The sequence below is a fragment of the Dipodomys ordii genome, unplaced genomic scaffold (assembly GCF_000151885.1).
Source record: "Dipodomys ordii isolate 6190 unplaced genomic scaffold, Dord_2.0 Scaffold36, whole genome shotgun sequence".
NCBI classification, from domain to species: Eukaryota; Metazoa; Chordata; class Mammalia; order Rodentia; family Heteromyidae; genus Dipodomys; species Dipodomys ordii.
In genome coordinates, this window is record NW_012267252.1 from 5,663,648 (window position 1) to 5,680,208 (window position 16,561).

A 16,561-nucleotide genomic window follows, 5' to 3' on the forward strand; every position below is an offset into this window, starting at 1 on the left:
TTTTTGTCAGTCATAAGGCTTGAACTCTGGGCCTGAATGCTGTCCTTCAGCCCGAGGCTAATACTTTACCACTGGGCCACTTCCGGTTTTCTGAGATAAGAGTCTCACAGACTTTCCTTCCCTGGCAGGCTTTGAACCTTGATCCTCAGATCTCAGCCTCCTGAATAGCTAGGATTACAGGTGTGAGCCACTGGGTGCCCAGCTAGTTTAGGTCTTTATCATGTTTATTTATTTTTTCCTCCCCAGTTTCATAATCTCCTTTGGTTCTATCTGTTTGTGAATGGAATCTAAACTCTTGTGCAGAATGCCATGTTGGTTTTTTTTTTCTTCTTTTTCCTCCCGGTTGTCGGACTTGAACTCTGGACCTGGGCCCTGTCCCATAGCTCTTCAGCTCAAAGCTAGCGCTCTATTACTTGAGCCACAACACCACATCTGGTTTTCTGGTGGTAAATTGGAAATAAAGAGTCTCACTGACGTTCCTGCCTGGGCTGGCCTTGAACCTTGATCCTTACATCTCAGCTAGGATTACAGGCGTGAGCTACCATTGCCTGGCTTTTACTTAAGACTTTTTGCTCTTGTGTTGTACTTATTGCTGCCTGGCTAGCCCAGAGGTTTAGTGATGGTGGCTAAGTTTGGATTTATTTGTTGTTGTTAGTGGTTTATGGAGCATATCTTATCAATTAGCTTCATTCAATAGGAACCTTTTTTGACCTTTTCCTTTTTTGCCCCAGGTATTGCTGCATGATGAGGGGAGTGATTCTGGCTTTGTCAATCTGTCAAGGCTGGGCCCGTCTCTGAGGGAGAAAGATCTGGAAATGGAGGATCTGATACTGCAGGATGAGACACTACTGGAGACCATGCAGAGCTACATGGATGCCTCCCTCATTTCCCTCATTGAGGATTTTGGGAGCCTTGGAGAGGTGAGTTGAGGCTAAATTTGGGGCTACGTTGTAGGCAGAAGTTCTACATTTAAGGCTTTACCTTAGAGTTGTTTTAGGCATGGCTCTGTTATGGAAGATCCTTGATTATTTGGTGCCTGATCTGATTAAAGTATATATATTTTTCATTGTGTCTAGATGGGAGTTAGCTACAACTTGCCAGATTATGGCCCAAGTAATGAATGATTAGGCTAGCTAGGACTGTGCCCTAAGGCCTTTCCTCTTATCTAAGCATTTGATCTACGTGTCCTGAGGGTTCTGATCTGTTTTTAAGCCAAATTCCACTCTAGTCAAGAATTGTTTGCCTAGCATCTTACATCTTACCTGAAGTTGGGTAATGTGTGAAACCCAAGCTTAAGATCTGTTAGCTCTGGAGAGTTTGTGGATGGTAAATGAGATTGGAACCCATGTCTCCTATTTGTTTTTTTTCCTCTCTCTCTTTTTTCTTTTTTGGGGGGTGTCAGTTGTGGGTCTTGAACTCTGGGCCTGGGTGCTGTCACTTGAGCCCCAGCACCACTTCCGGTTTTCTGAGTGTTTTATTAGAGTCTCACGGACTTTCCTACCCTGGCTGGCTTTGAACTGTAATTCTGAGATCTCAGCCTCTTGAGTAGCTAGGATTACAGGCATGAGCCACCAGTGCCCGGCTTACCTCCTGGTTTTTTGATCCCTCTTTTTGGCAAATTAAGCTGAATGAAGCTTGGAAGGTAGGTTCTATTAACGTCTCAGCAACTTAGTTCACTTTACATTATTAGAGATGTTGGTAGGAACTTCCTGTTGTCTTTCTGGAACAGAGCAGGTTATCTCTGGAGGACCAGAATGAAATGTCACTGCTCACAGCTCTGACGGAGATCTTGGACAATGCAGATTCTGAGAACCTGTCTCCATTTGACAGCATTCCTGATTCGGAGCTACTTGTGTCACCTCGGGAGGGCTCCTCTGTGAGTGTGGGGCCAAGGGGAGGGACATGTGGCTGGCACAAAGGTTATAACTACATCTGTGGCCTGTTCATGTATCTCTGAAGCATAAATTGATTTCAGATCTCTTTCCCTCTTAGTTGCACAAGCTGCTCACACTCTCTCGGACACCCCCAGAACGTGACCTTATCACCCCAGTTGACTCACTGGGACCTGGCACAGGCAGTAGTAGAGTGAGTGGGGTAGGCCTGACCAAGGGACTCGAGGGAATTCACAGGTGGGGGGAGGGTATGTGAGGACTGGTCTGGAAAGAGTTCCCATAGAAAATTCTTTCTGAATCTTGTCTTCTCTCCTGCAGGTTGAAATGTCTCTTACAGACTCTTCTTGGGACTTTTCCCCACCTTCCTTCTTGGAGACCTCTTCCCCTAAACTGCCCAGCTGGAGACCTCCAAGATCAAGACCACGTTGGGGCCAGTCCCCTCTTCCCCAACAGCGCAGTGATGGAGAGGAAGAAGAAGAGGTGGCCAGTATTAGTGGCCAGGTGCTTGCTAGGGAACTTGATAGTTCTTTGAGCAGTACCACAGACTTTCCCATGCACCTGGCCTGCCCTGAGGAGGAAGAGAAATCAACAGCAGTAAAGGCAGCAGTGCCAGTACCTGGTGATGAGAGTATCTCCTCCTTGAGTGAGCTGGTGCGGGCAATGCACCCGTACTGCCTACCCAACCTCACCCACCTGGCATCACTGGAGGATGAGCTTCAGGAGCAGCCAGATGATTTAACACTGCCTGATGGTTGTGTGGTTCTTGAGATTGTTGGCCAGGCAGCCACAGCTGGTGATGATCTGGAGATCCCAGTTGTGGTTCGGCAGATCCCTGCTGGACCCCAGTCTGTGCTCTTGGATGACTCACTGGAGGCTACTCCTGCCTTGCAGCTGATCATGCCCACTTTGGAGTCGGAGACAGAGGCTGCTGTGCCCAAGTTAGATACTTGCCCTGAGAAAGAGGGGCTCTTGCTGGACTCAGCCTCCATATTGGAGCCCAGGGAGGTCATAGAGCCAATGATACCCAAAGGGCCTTCGAACCCACCTGTCAAGGCAGTTCTGGGCTCCCAGAGAGTTCCCAGAAAGGGCAGGAAGAAGAAGAGCAAGGAGCAGCCACCAGCCTCTATGGAAGGTTATACCAGAAGGCTGAGGTCATCCTCCCGTGGGCAGACTACAGTAGCTACAGAAGTGACCTCTCAGGCAAGTGGCTTGCAGAAACAGCCTCAGGAGGAACTTCAGAGAAAAGCTGGGCCTCCCCAGGGCAGGGGGAAACCAAGGGCTTGGGCTCGGGCCTGGGCAGCGGCATTGGAGAAGCCTGGCTCTGAGAACTTGGAGAGAAATGCTGGACAAGGCAGTCCTCCTCAAGAAGATTCTCCAGATCTTTGCTCCAAGGTGGTCGATCCTAATCAACCTAGCCCTGTGCCAACCCATATCTCCCTGGTTGATTCTGTTCAAGCTGACCCCATGCCAGTTGACTCTGTGGAAGCCAATCCCACTGCAGTTGACCCCAGTGTAACTGATCCTGTACCTGGTGATCCAGCACCAGCCAGTTCAGAGCTGGTTGACCCTCTCCCAGCTGACCCAGTGCTGACTGGCCCAATCCTGGCTGACTCATCGGAGACAGCAGCTGACCCTGTAGTGGTTGTTCCCATCTCAGACAACTTGCCACCAGTTGACCCTGTGCTGGTTAAGTCCAGACCAACTGACCCCAGACGAGGTGCAGCAGCATCAATTCAAGGGAGTTCAGCTTCCCATCTCCTAGACTCAGAGTCTTTAGACCCGCCAAAGATCATTGTCCCTGAAGTCAAGGAGGTTGTAGGTCCTGTGAAGGTAGAAAGTACTAGCAATACCACAACCCAGGAAGCTAGACCTCGGCCTCTCAGCCTTTCTGAGTATCGGCGACGAAGGCAACAACGACAAGCAGAGGCAGAAGAGAAGAGTTCCCAGCCCCCAGCTGGGAAGTGGCCCAGCCTCCCAGAGACCCCTACAGGGCTGGCAGACATCCCTTGTCTTATTCCACCAGCCCCAGCCAAGAAGACAGCTCCTCAGAGAAGCCCTGAAGCTCCCCCAGAGGTTTGCTTTGTGCCCGTGGCTCCCAGCCCTTCTCCTAGTCCTGAGCCATCTGCAAGCAAACCCATGGCCTCAACTTCCGCTGAACAGGTGCCATCCCAAGAGATGCCACTGCCAGCAAGACCTCCCCTTCCTGTGCAGTCTGCGTCTCCTGTTGGGCCCATGCCTCCCACAATGCCCACTCCTTTGCCTTTCCCCCCTAGTGGGCTGGGCATGCCCCCTATGCTGCCCCTTCCCTCAAGCGGGCATGGGATCCCCAGTCTGCCCCCTCCTCCCTTGCAACCTCCTGCACTTCCAGTGTCTATGAGACCCATGCCACCTGATCCCTTTACTCACTATGCCCCTGTGCCACCCTGGCCTTGTTACCCTCCTGTGTCCCCTTCTGGTTATCCTTGCCTGCCTCCTCCACCATCGGTGCCCTTAGTGTCTGGTGCTCCTGGTGCCTATGCTGTGCCCCCCACTTGCAATGTGCCTTGGGTGCCTCCACCTGCACCAGTCTCACCTTACGGCTCCAGCTGTACTTATGGGCCCATGGGATGGGGCCCAGGACTACAACACCCTCCATTCTGGTCTGCTGTTCCCCCACCTCCTTTGCCCCCAGCCTCTGTTGGGAGAGCTGTTCCCCCACCTAAGGTAGAGCACAGTGGCATTCCAGCTGGCCCTTCTGAAAATGTACTTCCTGTGCCGATGGTTCCTCCCCTCAATCTTGAGTCAACCAATCCCATAGCTCCACAAATAGAACCCACCATGGTGGAGGTCGAGCCAGTGCCTGCATCTCCCCCTCTGAAACACCAGGTATCCTCCCTGGTGCAAAGCTCCCAGATCAAGACTCCATCTCTGCCTGCTGAGGGTGTAGCTGTTGAGGAACCTACATCAGAGGGGCTAAAGCCTGAGGCCCAGGAGACCAGGCCCAAGGAGAAGCCCCCCTCTCCTGCTATCAAGGCTGTTCCCGTACCAAGGCACAACACTGTCCCCAAATTGCCTGCTGTCCACCCAGCTCGTCTAAAGAAGCTGTCCTTCCTGCCTACTCCATGTGCCCAGGGTCCTGAGGATGTGGTACAGGCTTTCATCAGTGAGATTGGTGAGCTTGGGTTTAAATCCTTTGTGCTTTTTTTTGGCTGGTCCTGAGGCTTGAACTTGGGGCCTGGGCTCTGTCTCTGAGCCTCTCTGCTCAAGGCTAGTGCTTTACCACTTGAGCCACAGCGCCACTTCCGTCTTTTTCTGTTCATGTGGTACTGAGGAATTGAACCCAGGGCTTTATGCATTCATGCATGGTAGGCAAGCGCTCTACCACTAAGCATATTCCCAGCCCTCCTTTCTGCTTTGTAAGTGCTGCACATGTACCACATAGGGGCATATAAAGGCAAACTGGTGATTTGGAGGCTTCCAGAGACCTGTGTACTCAGTTTGTATATGTGTTTTCTCTCTCTCTAGTCAGTTTATATGTGTGTACACACACACACACAGAGCCTGGGCACTGTCCCTGAGCTTTTTTTGCTCAAGATTAGTGCTCTTATTACTGCATGCCACAGCTCCACTTGTGGTTTTCTGGTGGTTAATTGGAGATAAGAGTCTCGGGGACTTTTCTGCCCATGCTGGCTTCGAACTAGGATCCTCAGATCCCAGCCTCCCAAGTAGCTGTGACCTACCAGTGCCCAGTTTAGGGTTTTTTTTTTTTTTTGCCAGTCATGGGGCCTGAGCTCTGGGCCTGGGTGCTGTCCCTCAGCTCTTCAGCTCAAGGCTAGCACTCTACCACTTGAGCCACAGCGCCACTTGGTGGCTTTTTCTGCTTATGTGGTGCTGAGTAATCGAACCCAGGGCCTCATGCATGCAAGGCAAGCGCTCTACCACTGAACCACCTTCCCAGCCCTAGGGTTTTTTTTTTTTTTTTAATTCAGAGCCTGGGCACTGTCCATGAGCTGCTTTTGCTGAAGGCTAGCACTCTACCACTTGAGACACAGCCCCACTTCTGGTTTTTCTGTGTACGTGGTACTGAGGAATTGAATCCAGGGCTTCATTCATGCGAGGCAAACACTCTCACTACTAAGCCACATTCCCGGCCCCTAAGGGTTGTTTTTTAATGCTCTTTTTAATGCTCTGTTGTTTACTTCTATAGGAATTGAAGCATCAGACCTGTCCAGTCTGTTGGAGCAATTTGAGAAATCAGAAGGTGAGAGAACTTGGGTGGCTCATTTACAGAAAAGCACAGTCACACTTTTTTGGTAGTATTTGGGATTAAAGCAAGGCTTCTCACATACATAGCTGTACACTTTAGTTATGACTCCCCTCCCCTCTCCTCCCTCCTTCCCCCCTCTCTTTGTTTTTCTTTTTTATTCTTTATTTTTAGGCTAGTACTGGGGCTTTAACTAAGGACCTAGGTGCTGTCCCTGAGCTTTTTTGCTTAAGACTAGCATGGTATCACTTGAGCTGCAGCTCCACTTCGGCTTTTGGGTGATTAATTACAGATAAGAGTCTAATGGACTTTCCTGCTGGGGTTGTCTTGAACTGTGATCCTCATATCCTCCTGAGTAGCTAGGCTTTTTTTTTGGCTAGTCCTAGGGTTTGAATTCAGGGCCTGGGCACTGTCCCTGGGCTTCTTTTGCATAAGGCTTTCTACCACTTGAGCTACAGCACCACTTCTGGCTTTTTCTGTTTATGTGGCACTGAGGAATAGAACCCAGAGCTTCATAAGCCACATTCCCCCTCTTCCCCCCACCCCCCCAAATAGAGTCAAGGATAAATAAGGGAAAGTGAGGAAAATAAAAATAAGAGTTTAGGGAACTTTGCCTGGCTTCTCTTGAACTCTCCATTCTCCTCTGCCTCTTGAGTAGCTAAGGTATGAACCACCACTATGCATGGATAGCTTTTTGTTTTTTTTAACTACTAAGGAGTGGGCTGGGAATGTGCCTTAGTGGTAGAGTGCTTGACTAGCATGCATGAAGCCCTGAGTTTGATTCCTCAGTACATAGAAAAATCCAGAGGTGGCGCTGTGGCTCAAGTGGTAGAGTACTACCCTTGAGTACAGAGAGGCTCAGGGACAGTGCCCAGGCCCTGAGTTCAAGCCCCAAGACTGGCAAAAAAAAAAAAATGTACTAAGGATTGAGCTCAAGTATCAGTTACATGAATTAGTTCTTTGCCCTTTTTTGTTACTTCCTTTTGTTGATAACTTCTTTAAGATCAGCCTTGTAGTTGCTTTAGTTGTAGTACAGGGGAGGGAACATCTAAGCCATTAGAGCAGACCTCTGATTGGTATGGAGAGACAAAGCTTCACCTGTGATGGGCTCAAAGTAGGCCTGCTTAGCAAACTCAAGGCCTGAATTCAAATCCCAGTACTGCCAAAAAAAAAGGTTTACCTGTGACATTAATCTAAACTCAGCATAATGGTGCTATATCTTCCAAATACTAGAAGACAGTGAGGAGGTGCAATTATGTTGGGACTGTCTAGGAACAGTTGTTTTTTTTTTGGGTCCGGTCGTGGGGCCTGAACTCTGGGCCTGGGCGCTGTCCCTCAGCTCTTCAGCTCAAGGCTAGCACTCTACCACATGAGCCACAGCGCCACTTCTGGCTTTTTTCTTTTTGGTTATGTGGTGCTGAGGAATCGAACCCAGGGCCTCATACATGCAAGGCAAGCGCTCTACCACTGAGCCACCTTCCCAGTCCCTCTAGGAACAGTTTTGAAGAGGGAAATGCTTCTCAAACTGAGCCTTCAAAGACAAGATTTAGAGAAAGAGTGTAGTAAACAACAGGAGAGGAGATATAAAAATGATTCTATATGATATACTTGGAAGGCAAATACGTAGGTTGGTTTTCACAAGATAAGGCATAGATTGGAGACTGGTGGCTCTTGCCTGTAATCCTAGCTACTCAGGAGGCTGACATCGAGGAACTTATTTCAAAACCAACGTAGGCAAGAAAGTCCATGAGACTTTTCCAACCACTTAACCACCAAAGAGCCAGAAGTAGAGGTGTAGTTCAAGTAGTAGAGTGCCAAACTTGAGTGAAAAAGCTAAGCGAGAGTTGGGGGCTCGAGGGGTGGGAGGGAAAAAGCTGGGAAAAAATGAGAGGGGTGACACTGTTCAAAAAGAAGAAAAATGTGCTTATTACCTGACTTATGTAACTAATCCCTCTGTACGTCACCTTTACAATTAAAAAAAAAAGCTGGGGCTGGGAAGGTGGCTCAGTGGTAGAGTGCTTGCCTCACATGCATGAGGCCTTAGGTTCTACTCAGTACCACATAAGCAGAAAAAGCTGGAAGTGGCGCTGTGGCTCAAGTGGTAGAGCATTAGCCTTAAGCTGAAGAGCTGAGGGACAGCACCCAGGCCCAGAGGTCAAGCCCTGTGACCGACCCTCCCCCCAAAAAAACAAAACTATGTGAGACCACTATAAGGAAGAGCATAAGGCCATGAGTTCAAGCCCCAGTACTGGTACACACAAAAAGAACCAATAAGATGCGGGGCATCGGTGGTTCACACCTATAATCCTAGCTACTCAGGAGGCTGAGATCTGAGGATCCTGGATCAAAGCCAATCCAGGCAGGAAAGTCCGTGAGACTCTTACTCCAATAAACCATAGGGAAACCAGAAGTGGCGCTGTGGCTCAAGTGGTAGAGCGCTAGCCTGGAGCTGAAGAGCTGAGGGACAGAGCCCAGGCCTAGAGTTCAGGCCCCACGACCAACAACAACAAAAAAAAACCAATAAGGCATGGCTGTAGATGCTGTAATCTGTGTCCTGTTATTAAGGAGTTTATGGGTTAATTGAGATAAATCTGCAGAAAGGAAGCCTGAGTTTTTATCAGGTATCTATGTTACATAAGTGAGCATAAAATAGGCTATGGGTTAAGACTATAGTTCAGTGGTAGTGCCTATGCTTAATATGTGCGAGGCCCTGGGTTCATTCTCAAGCACCACAAAAGTTAAAGAGTGGGCTGTGAAACTAGGAAGTTATTAGCTAGGCAGGTCATGTAGAAGTTTTAAAACTAGGCTTATAAGTTTATCTCTATCTCAGATTTCATTATGTTCTAAGTAGAGACAATATTAAACATGGTAATTGGCTTCTTCCAGAAGTCTGGATCTCTCTTGGCAGTACAACAGGGAATATGTAGGCAAAGTAGATTTTTCCTCCTTTGGATCTCAAAGCAAGCCTTTCTGTGCCACCTAGTCTTGAACATCTGGTTGAGGTTTTAACTAGTTTGGTTTTTTTGCAGCCAAAAAGGAGTGTCCGCTCCCAGCTCCTGCTGACAGCTTGGCTGTAGGAAACTCAGGGTAAGTATGGAGATATGAGTGAGTTACCCTACAGCTATTGGTCAGCAGCCAGCTGGTGCTCCCAGGACTATCAACTAGATACGTCTATTTCAGGAATGTTCCATTACCTCTAGAGTCTTTCCCTATTTTCCCATCCCCTGTTCCTCCCCTCACTGTCAGGTAGTGCCCTGGGTGATGAGGAGGGAGGGTGTGTATTGCCCTCCAACTGGTTCCAGTTAGAGATTCCAAATACTGTGGAGGTGCCTTTGACTTTTTGTCAAACCATACCTTTAGGGATTCCTTTTCTCCTTTAGCAGACTTTAAGCTTGTTCAACGCTGGTGACAGGGTGACTTTAAAATAGGGGGAAATTTTAATGATTCAGGGTTTTCCTGACTCCTTAGAGGACACAGGTATCTTGGGCCTTTTTTTTTCCTGGCCTTCAAAATATGAGAGGCCTTTTTCATTCTTTGTGTATAACATCCCTTCCCTTCCTCTTCCTCCCGCCCCCCCCAAAAGCATGTTCTTGTCTACATTGGTTGTTTTCAGTTTGGTTGGAAGTGGGTAGGCAAGGCTCCTGAGTTGAAGGAGGGTGGTGGGTATTGATGGTCAAACCAGCTTACCTCATTAGTGAGCAGAGCTGAGTTGAGACCCCAGTCACTAAAGCTATTTTGTGCTAGGGGGAGATGATGGGGCACTTCTAGACTTCCATATTTCTCAGCATACAACCTTCTCCCATTGCTTTGTGAGGAAAGCAGGTACACACAATAATGAGGCAATGAACCAGGCTCTCCCTTTTCCCCCCCACCAGCAGCATTGACACTCCCCAGGAGAAGAGGCCCCTAGACCGGTTACAAGCCCCTGAACTGGCCAACGTGGCAGGTGGGTTCAGGTTGGGGAATTCTGGCTATTTGTACAGCATGTGCTGTGTAGACGGTGAGGCTAGAGATCAGTCTCCACCCTTGAGGTGCTCACAGTCTAGGGAACAGATGTAAAAACAAGGGGACATGTTGAATATTATTAAATATTAGACGTGAGTGTTAAGCCTGTGTTGCAGTGAAATCTGAAGTTTATTCTGTAATCTGAGTTTTGAGAAAAATCCCTGATATCAATCAGGTGGTAGATTGAGGGGATAGGACATTCTAGGTGAATGGTATAGCTTGAATGGACTGAGGAAATAACCATCCTATGTTTTGGGCATGTGAATAGCTTGGTTTGGCTGGAGTGTAGTGGCTGATGAAGGTGGTGGGTAGACTGAAACAAAAGGCCAAGCCTAAGTAACGAGGATATCTAGTTAGGGAAGCTTGAATGCCATGTTAAGCTGTTTGGATTTTACTTGTATATTGAAGAAGCAATTGGAAAAGCTTTTTCATGTTAATTTTTGTATGGGCTGTCCAGCAGGAATGTAAAGGTGGTGAGGTGTGAAGCTAGAAGAGAAGTTCAGTTCATGAGTGTAATAGGCAAGATGGAAGCAGTACTGAGTAGGAGGGCGGGGCTCAGAATGCACAGCATGGTAGACCAGATTGGACCTAGACACTAATGGAGTAGGTAGCCAGGAAAATGGGTTTAGGAGGTCCCTAGCTAGTTGGATTTCTATGCTGGCCCTCAGGCTGGGACCAAGGGAGAAGTAAGGGTTAAAACAGTGGGAGAAGGTGGGCTGTTGACCAAGCCTGGTGAACGTTGTGAGAAGGTCTCCTGAGCCTAGATACACAGTATTTAGAAGTACAGAATTGGATCTCACCCTGCTATCTCCATCCTGCCTCCCCCCTCAACAGGGCTCACCCCTCCAGCTACCCCTCCCCACCAGTTATGGAAGCCCCTGGCTGCTGTCTCTCTGCTGGCCAAAGCCAAATCTCCTAAGTCCACCGCCCAGGAGGGAACCCCGAAGCCTGAAGGAGTTACAGAGGCCAAACATCCAGCTGTAGCCTGCCTGCAAGAAGGGGTCCATGGCCCTAGTCCAGTCCATGTGGGCTCTGGGGACCATGACTATTGTGTCCGAAGCAGGACACCTCCCAAAAAGATGCCTGCCCTAGTCATTCCAGAGGTGGGCTCCCGATGGAACGTCAAACGCCATCAGGACATCACTATCAAACCTGTTCTGTCCCTGGGCCCAGCCACTCCCTTCCCAAGCACAACTGCCTCCCAGGAACCACTTGATCACAGGACTAGCAATGAGCAGGCAGATCCCTCGGCATCTTGCCTTGCCCCATCTGCCTTGCTGTCTCCTGAGGCCTCACCCTGCCGGAATGAAATGAACACTAGAATTCCCCCTGAGCCCTCAGCCAAGCAGCGGTCAGTGCGCTGTTACCGAAAAGCCTGCAGGTCAGCCAGTCCCCCAAGCTGTGGCTGGCAGGGCCGTCGTGGCTGCAGCAGCCGTTCTGTCAGCTCTGGGTCCAACCTGACCAGCGAAGCATCTTCCTCATCCTCATCGGCGTCTTCCTCATCCCGGTCCCGGTCCAGGTCCAGGTCCCTGTCCCCCCCCCACAAGAGGTGGCGAAGGTGAGCTATGATGGCTTGTTAGATCCTCCCATTTAGGAAGTTTATATATTCTGTGCTTTATTTTGTAAGCTTTTCCACATACCAAAACAAGAAAGCCTCAAAAAAAAGGAACAAAAACTTACACATTGATGAGTATTTTGATGTACTAAGGTTTTGTTTCTTTGACTTTTGCCTCCTCCCCTTCTGTGGACTTTGAAGGAGGCGAATTATGAGACAATTCCCTGTTAGAATTTGGAGTATTCCTAAGGTCTGCTTCCATAGCTGGGCCTTAGGGAGACTGTTGCAGTTTGATCTGGATTCTGTTGCTTTCTTCGTATACTGTTTCCAGTCATCATATGTGATATTTTCTTGGTGGTTGGTTGAACAGTTCTTCCCTTAATCATCTTGAGTAAAGTATCTGGGCAGTTCTTTTGGGCCTCATCTGTTTCCTGGTAGTATGTTTTTTTGTTTTCTCAGAAACCTGTTTTCCCATTTATTTAGCAAGGTTATCAAGTGTTTTGGCAGTGATGCCAAGCTCAGAAATGGCTTCTTGCTATGGATCTGTCACGATCACCTCCCTTTGTGCCATAGCCACAGAAATAGAGTAGTTGTAACTAGAAACCCAGCACCATAGAAACTAAACCTGAGCACCAGTGTGAACATACCTGTAATCCTAGCTACTCAGGAGGCTAAGATCTGAGGATCAAGGTTTGAAGCCAACTTGGGCAACCAAAGTCCATGAGACTCCTTAGCTCCAATTAAGCACCAAAAAACTGGAAGTAGAGCTGTGGCTCCACAGCTCAAGGCTAGTACCCAGGCTCTGAGTTCAAGCCCCAGGATTGGAATGGAAACAAAATAAAGAAAAGAAACTGGTTGTAGAACTAAGGTCCAACCCTTTATTTCCATTTACTTTTCTATTTTCTGGTTTGTTAAGTGTTTTTAATTATTTCCCTCCCTCTGCTTATTTTCCTTTTCGTGTGTGTGTGTTGACGTGTAGTCCAATAGTCTGGAACTTTTGCTCTTCCTGCTTTAGCCTCCCTAGTGCTAGGATTACAGGTGAGTACCACCATGTAGCTATCTCAATTTTTAGTGGTACATTTGAAAAATGTCAGCCAAAACACTCCAAAGCATTCCATATCTATCTAAAGGCCTACAAAAGGCCTGTTTGTTTATATGTGAAAATGTTTTGGAGCTCTTCTCTGCTTTGGTTCTGAGCTTCCTGATGGGGTAGCAATGGCTGCGTTGGGCCTGGGTGAGGTAAGTAGTATATATCTGCACTACTCTTACCATACTCACATGCCTTTTAATTCTCTAGGTCTAGCTGCAGTTCTTCTGGACGTTCTAGAAGATGCTCTTCTTCCTCTTCCTCCTCTTCCTCCTCTTCCTCATCCAGTTCCCGAAGCCGATCTCGCTCCCCATCCCCCCGCCGGAGAAGTGACAGGAGACGGCGGTGAGCATGAACATTCCAGAGGCTGTGCATCTGGGATGCAAATACCTGAGAGTTCTGAGTCACGTTGTGTCTAGGGGATTGATTACATATCTCTCTTGTCAGGTACAGTGCTTATCGTTCACATGACCATTACCAAAGGCAGAGAGTTCTGCAGAAGGAGCGGGCAATAGTGAGTAGAGGAGCAGGTTATAGGAGGAGGGGCTTACCCTGATCCACAAACTCAGAGTCATTTTCACTTGCAGCCCTTGGCTTACAAGCATCACTTTTCTTTAATATCCAACATAGGAAGAAAGAAGGGTGGTCTTCATTGGGAAGATACCTGGCCGCATGACTAGGTCAGAGCTGAAGCAGAGGTTTTCTGTTTTTGGAGAGATTGAGGAGTGTACCATCCACTTCCGTGTCCAAGGGTAAGCTTCAGTCCCAAGGTCAGGATGGCTGATCTATCTGTGCCACTCACCTACCTTTTTTTTTTTTTCATCCTTACTCTACTGTGCTGAGCAATGTGGGGCAACTTCATTTCTACAATCAGGGTTGGCCATTAGAGTTCAGAGGAACCACTTCTGTTCCCTGGGGTGTTTTCTCCATGACTTGTACCCAAATGGCTCACCTTTCCTACCAGTGACAACTATGGCTTCGTCACTTACCGCTATGCTGAGGAGGCATTTGCAGCTATTGAGAGTGGCCACAAGTTGCGGCAGGCTGATGAGCAACCTTTTGATCTTTGCTTTGGTGGCCGCAGACAGTTCTGCAAGAGGAGTTATTCTGATCTTGGTGAGTGAATGGAGGAGGACTTGAGGCTTGGGTATACTTCTTCTCTCCTCAGAAGAGTTCCTCTTTGACAGTGGGGCTAGGCAGACTTTTCATCTGAGGTGCAAAGAACCTAAGGGGTGGGATAAGAGGAAATGTGGGCTCTTCCATATCACTTTTAACTTAAATCAGGACAATTTAGCTCTACCCATTGTTTGGATGGGAGATGACTGGCTTTTTGAGAAACACTATTAGCTGGGATATGTTTTCAGAGACCTTGATGTTTTTTTTGTCCCTCTCTACCTTTGTAGACTCCAACCGGGAAGATTTTGACCCTGCTCCTGTAAAGAGCAAATTTGATTCTCTTGACTTTGACACATTGTTGAAACAGGCCCAGAAGAACCTCCGGAGGTAACCCTGGGCCCTCTCAAACTACCCACCCCCTTTCTTTGGAGGTGTCCAACCTCTTCTATCCCCCCCTCCCCTACTCTAGGGGAGAGAGCTGCTAGTGAGGAGATGACTTTTATAAGAAATGGAAAAAAAGTGAAATAAAAAATGTGTTAAATCAGATTTTTTTAAAGGGTATTGGTTTTTTTTTTATAATAGGTATTGAAACAAGTTCAATTGCATTCCTATGTAAGATGGTTGGGGCTGAGGGAACATCTAAGTCACTATGCAGACTAATAAATATGAACTAGAGAGAACTCATGTTATTGTACTTCTTTTTTGTCGTGCTCGTGCCAAACGTATTCACTATTCTTCTATGAACACAACTCACGTACATGCCTACTTCTGTTAGGCTTCTAGTGCTTCTAATTAGGTCCAAAATCCTACTGGATTTAAAAGTTGGCTCCTCAGGTACATTGTCTGAAATAAGTCAACTTAGTATAGTGCTGCTCAGACTTGAAGACATTTTAGTTGTAGTTGTCTGGGGGTCTCTGTGTATGTATGTATGTCTCTCTCATCTCCTCCCCCTCTCTCCTCTCCCTCTCCACAGCTCCATCATCCTCTCCCTCCCTAACTCTCTCCTCCTCTCCTCTATCTCCCCTCCCTTCTTATTTGTTTGCCCACTGCAGCTTGAACTCTGGGCCTTGCTTAGCTTTTTTTGAGGGGGGAAGGGGTTGGTTGTGGGGTTTGAACTCTGGGCTGGATGCTGTCCCCGAGCTCTTCACTCAAGGCTAGCGCTGTACCACTTGAGCCACAGCACCACTTTGGTTTTTAATTGGAGATAAGAGTCTTAGGACTTTCCTGCCTGGGCTGTCTTGGAACTGCGATCTTCAGGTTTGAGCCTCCTGAGTAGTTAGGATTACCGGTGTGAGCCACTGGTGCCTGGTCAACTATTTTTGCTCATAGCTGAGGCCCTACCATTTGAGCCATTTTTTTCTGGCTTGCTGATTAATTGGAAGTAAAAGTCTTTCTGACTTAATTTGTCTGGGCTATCAGCTCTTCAGCTCAAGGCTAGTGCTCTACCACTTGAGCCACAGTGCCACTTCCGGCTTTTTTCTTTTTGCTTATGTGGTGCGGAGGAATCGAACCCAGGGCCTCAGGCATGCAAGGCAAGCACTCTACCACTGAGCCACCTTCCCAACCCCTAGCCCCTTTGTTTTTGAGACAGGGTTGATGCTGAATTGTTCAAGGATCTTCTAGCCTGGCTTCAAACTGGCATCTCAGCCTCCTGAGTAGCTAGAATTAAGCTTAATTTGAGCACAATACTCTTCATGCAGCAGATGCTTTCTTTTAATTTTTTTATAATGCTATGGTTTGAATTCTGGACCTGGTTGGTGGCAGGCACTTTTGTTGTTTTATTTTTTATTTTGGGTCCGGTTGTGGGCCTGAACTCTGAGCCCCTCAGCTCTTCAGCTCAAGGCTAATGCTCTATCACTTGAGTCACAGCACCACTCACTTCTGGCTTTTTTTTGCTTATGGGTACTGAGGATTTGAACCCAGGGCCTCAAGCATGCAAGGCAAGCGCTTTACCACTGAGCCACCTTCCCAGCCCGGTGGCAGGCTCTTTTACTGTTGAGTCAGTCTCTTTTTTTTTGCTGGTTATTTTTTATTATTATTATTTTTTGGGTCCTGAACTCTGGGCCTGGGCTCTGTCCCTCAGGGCTAGCGCTCTACCGCTTGAACCACAGCACCACTTCCAGCTTTTTTTTCTTTTTGCTTATGTGGTGCTAAGGAATCGAACCCAGGGCCTCAGGCATGCAAGGCAAGCGCTCTACCACTGAGCCACCTTCCCAGCCCCATTGCTGGTTATTTTTGAGAAGTTATCACTTCTGCCTAGTCATGGCCATCAATGGTAATTAGGATAACAAGTCCAGTTCTCAAAATGGGTCTCAAAAACTTCAACCTAGGCTGACCTTGGACTCTGTTCCTACAGTCTCACAAATAGCACCTGGTTGTGATTTTTGTGTGTGTGTGGGGGGGTCTGGTCGTGGGGCCTGAGCTCTGGGCCTGGGCGCTGTCCCTCAGCTCTTCAGCTCAAGGCTAGCGCTCTACCACTTGAGCCACAGCGCCACTTCTGGCTTTTTTCTTTTTGCTTATGTGGTATTAAGGAATGGAACCCAGGGCCTCATGCATGCAAGACAAGAGCTCTACCACTGAGCCACCTTCCCAACCCCTAGCCCCTTTGTTTTTGAGACAGGGTTGATGCTGAATTGTTCAAGGATCTTCTAGCCTGGCTTCAA

The 16,561-nt window shown here is 48.1% G+C and overlaps 1 protein-coding gene across 2 annotated transcripts in view; it reads left to right on the forward strand.

Annotated features, from left to right (window-relative positions):
• The window catches only part of Pprc1 (peroxisome proliferator-activated receptor gamma, coactivator-related 1), a 32,449-nt gene extending 18,005 nt beyond the window's left edge, over positions 1-14,444 (forward strand). The window contains exons 2-14 of one of the 2 annotated variants that reach the window (XM_013017851.1): positions 732-920; positions 1,730-1,876; positions 1,993-2,085; positions 2,211-5,043; positions 6,079-6,132; positions 9,165-9,222; positions 10,011-10,081; positions 10,975-11,698; positions 12,993-13,127; positions 13,230-13,296; positions 13,413-13,534; positions 13,747-13,898; positions 14,186-14,444. In XM_013017851.1, the coding sequence (XP_012873305.1) occupies positions 732-920; positions 1,730-1,876; positions 1,993-2,085; positions 2,211-5,043; positions 6,079-6,132; positions 9,165-9,222; positions 10,011-10,081; positions 10,975-11,698; positions 12,993-13,127; positions 13,230-13,296; positions 13,413-13,534; positions 13,747-13,898; positions 14,186-14,289 (4,749 nt within the window). In that variant the 3' untranslated portion in view covers positions 14,290-14,444. The remainder of the gene's footprint in view (positions 1-731; positions 921-1,729; positions 1,877-1,992; positions 2,086-2,210; positions 5,044-6,078; positions 6,133-9,164; positions 9,223-10,010; positions 10,082-10,974; positions 11,699-12,992; positions 13,128-13,229; positions 13,297-13,412; positions 13,535-13,746; positions 13,899-14,185) is intronic. The other variant, XM_013017852.1, reaches the window with a different exon arrangement.
• The last annotated feature ends 2,117 nt before the right edge of the window (positions 14,445-16,561 follow it).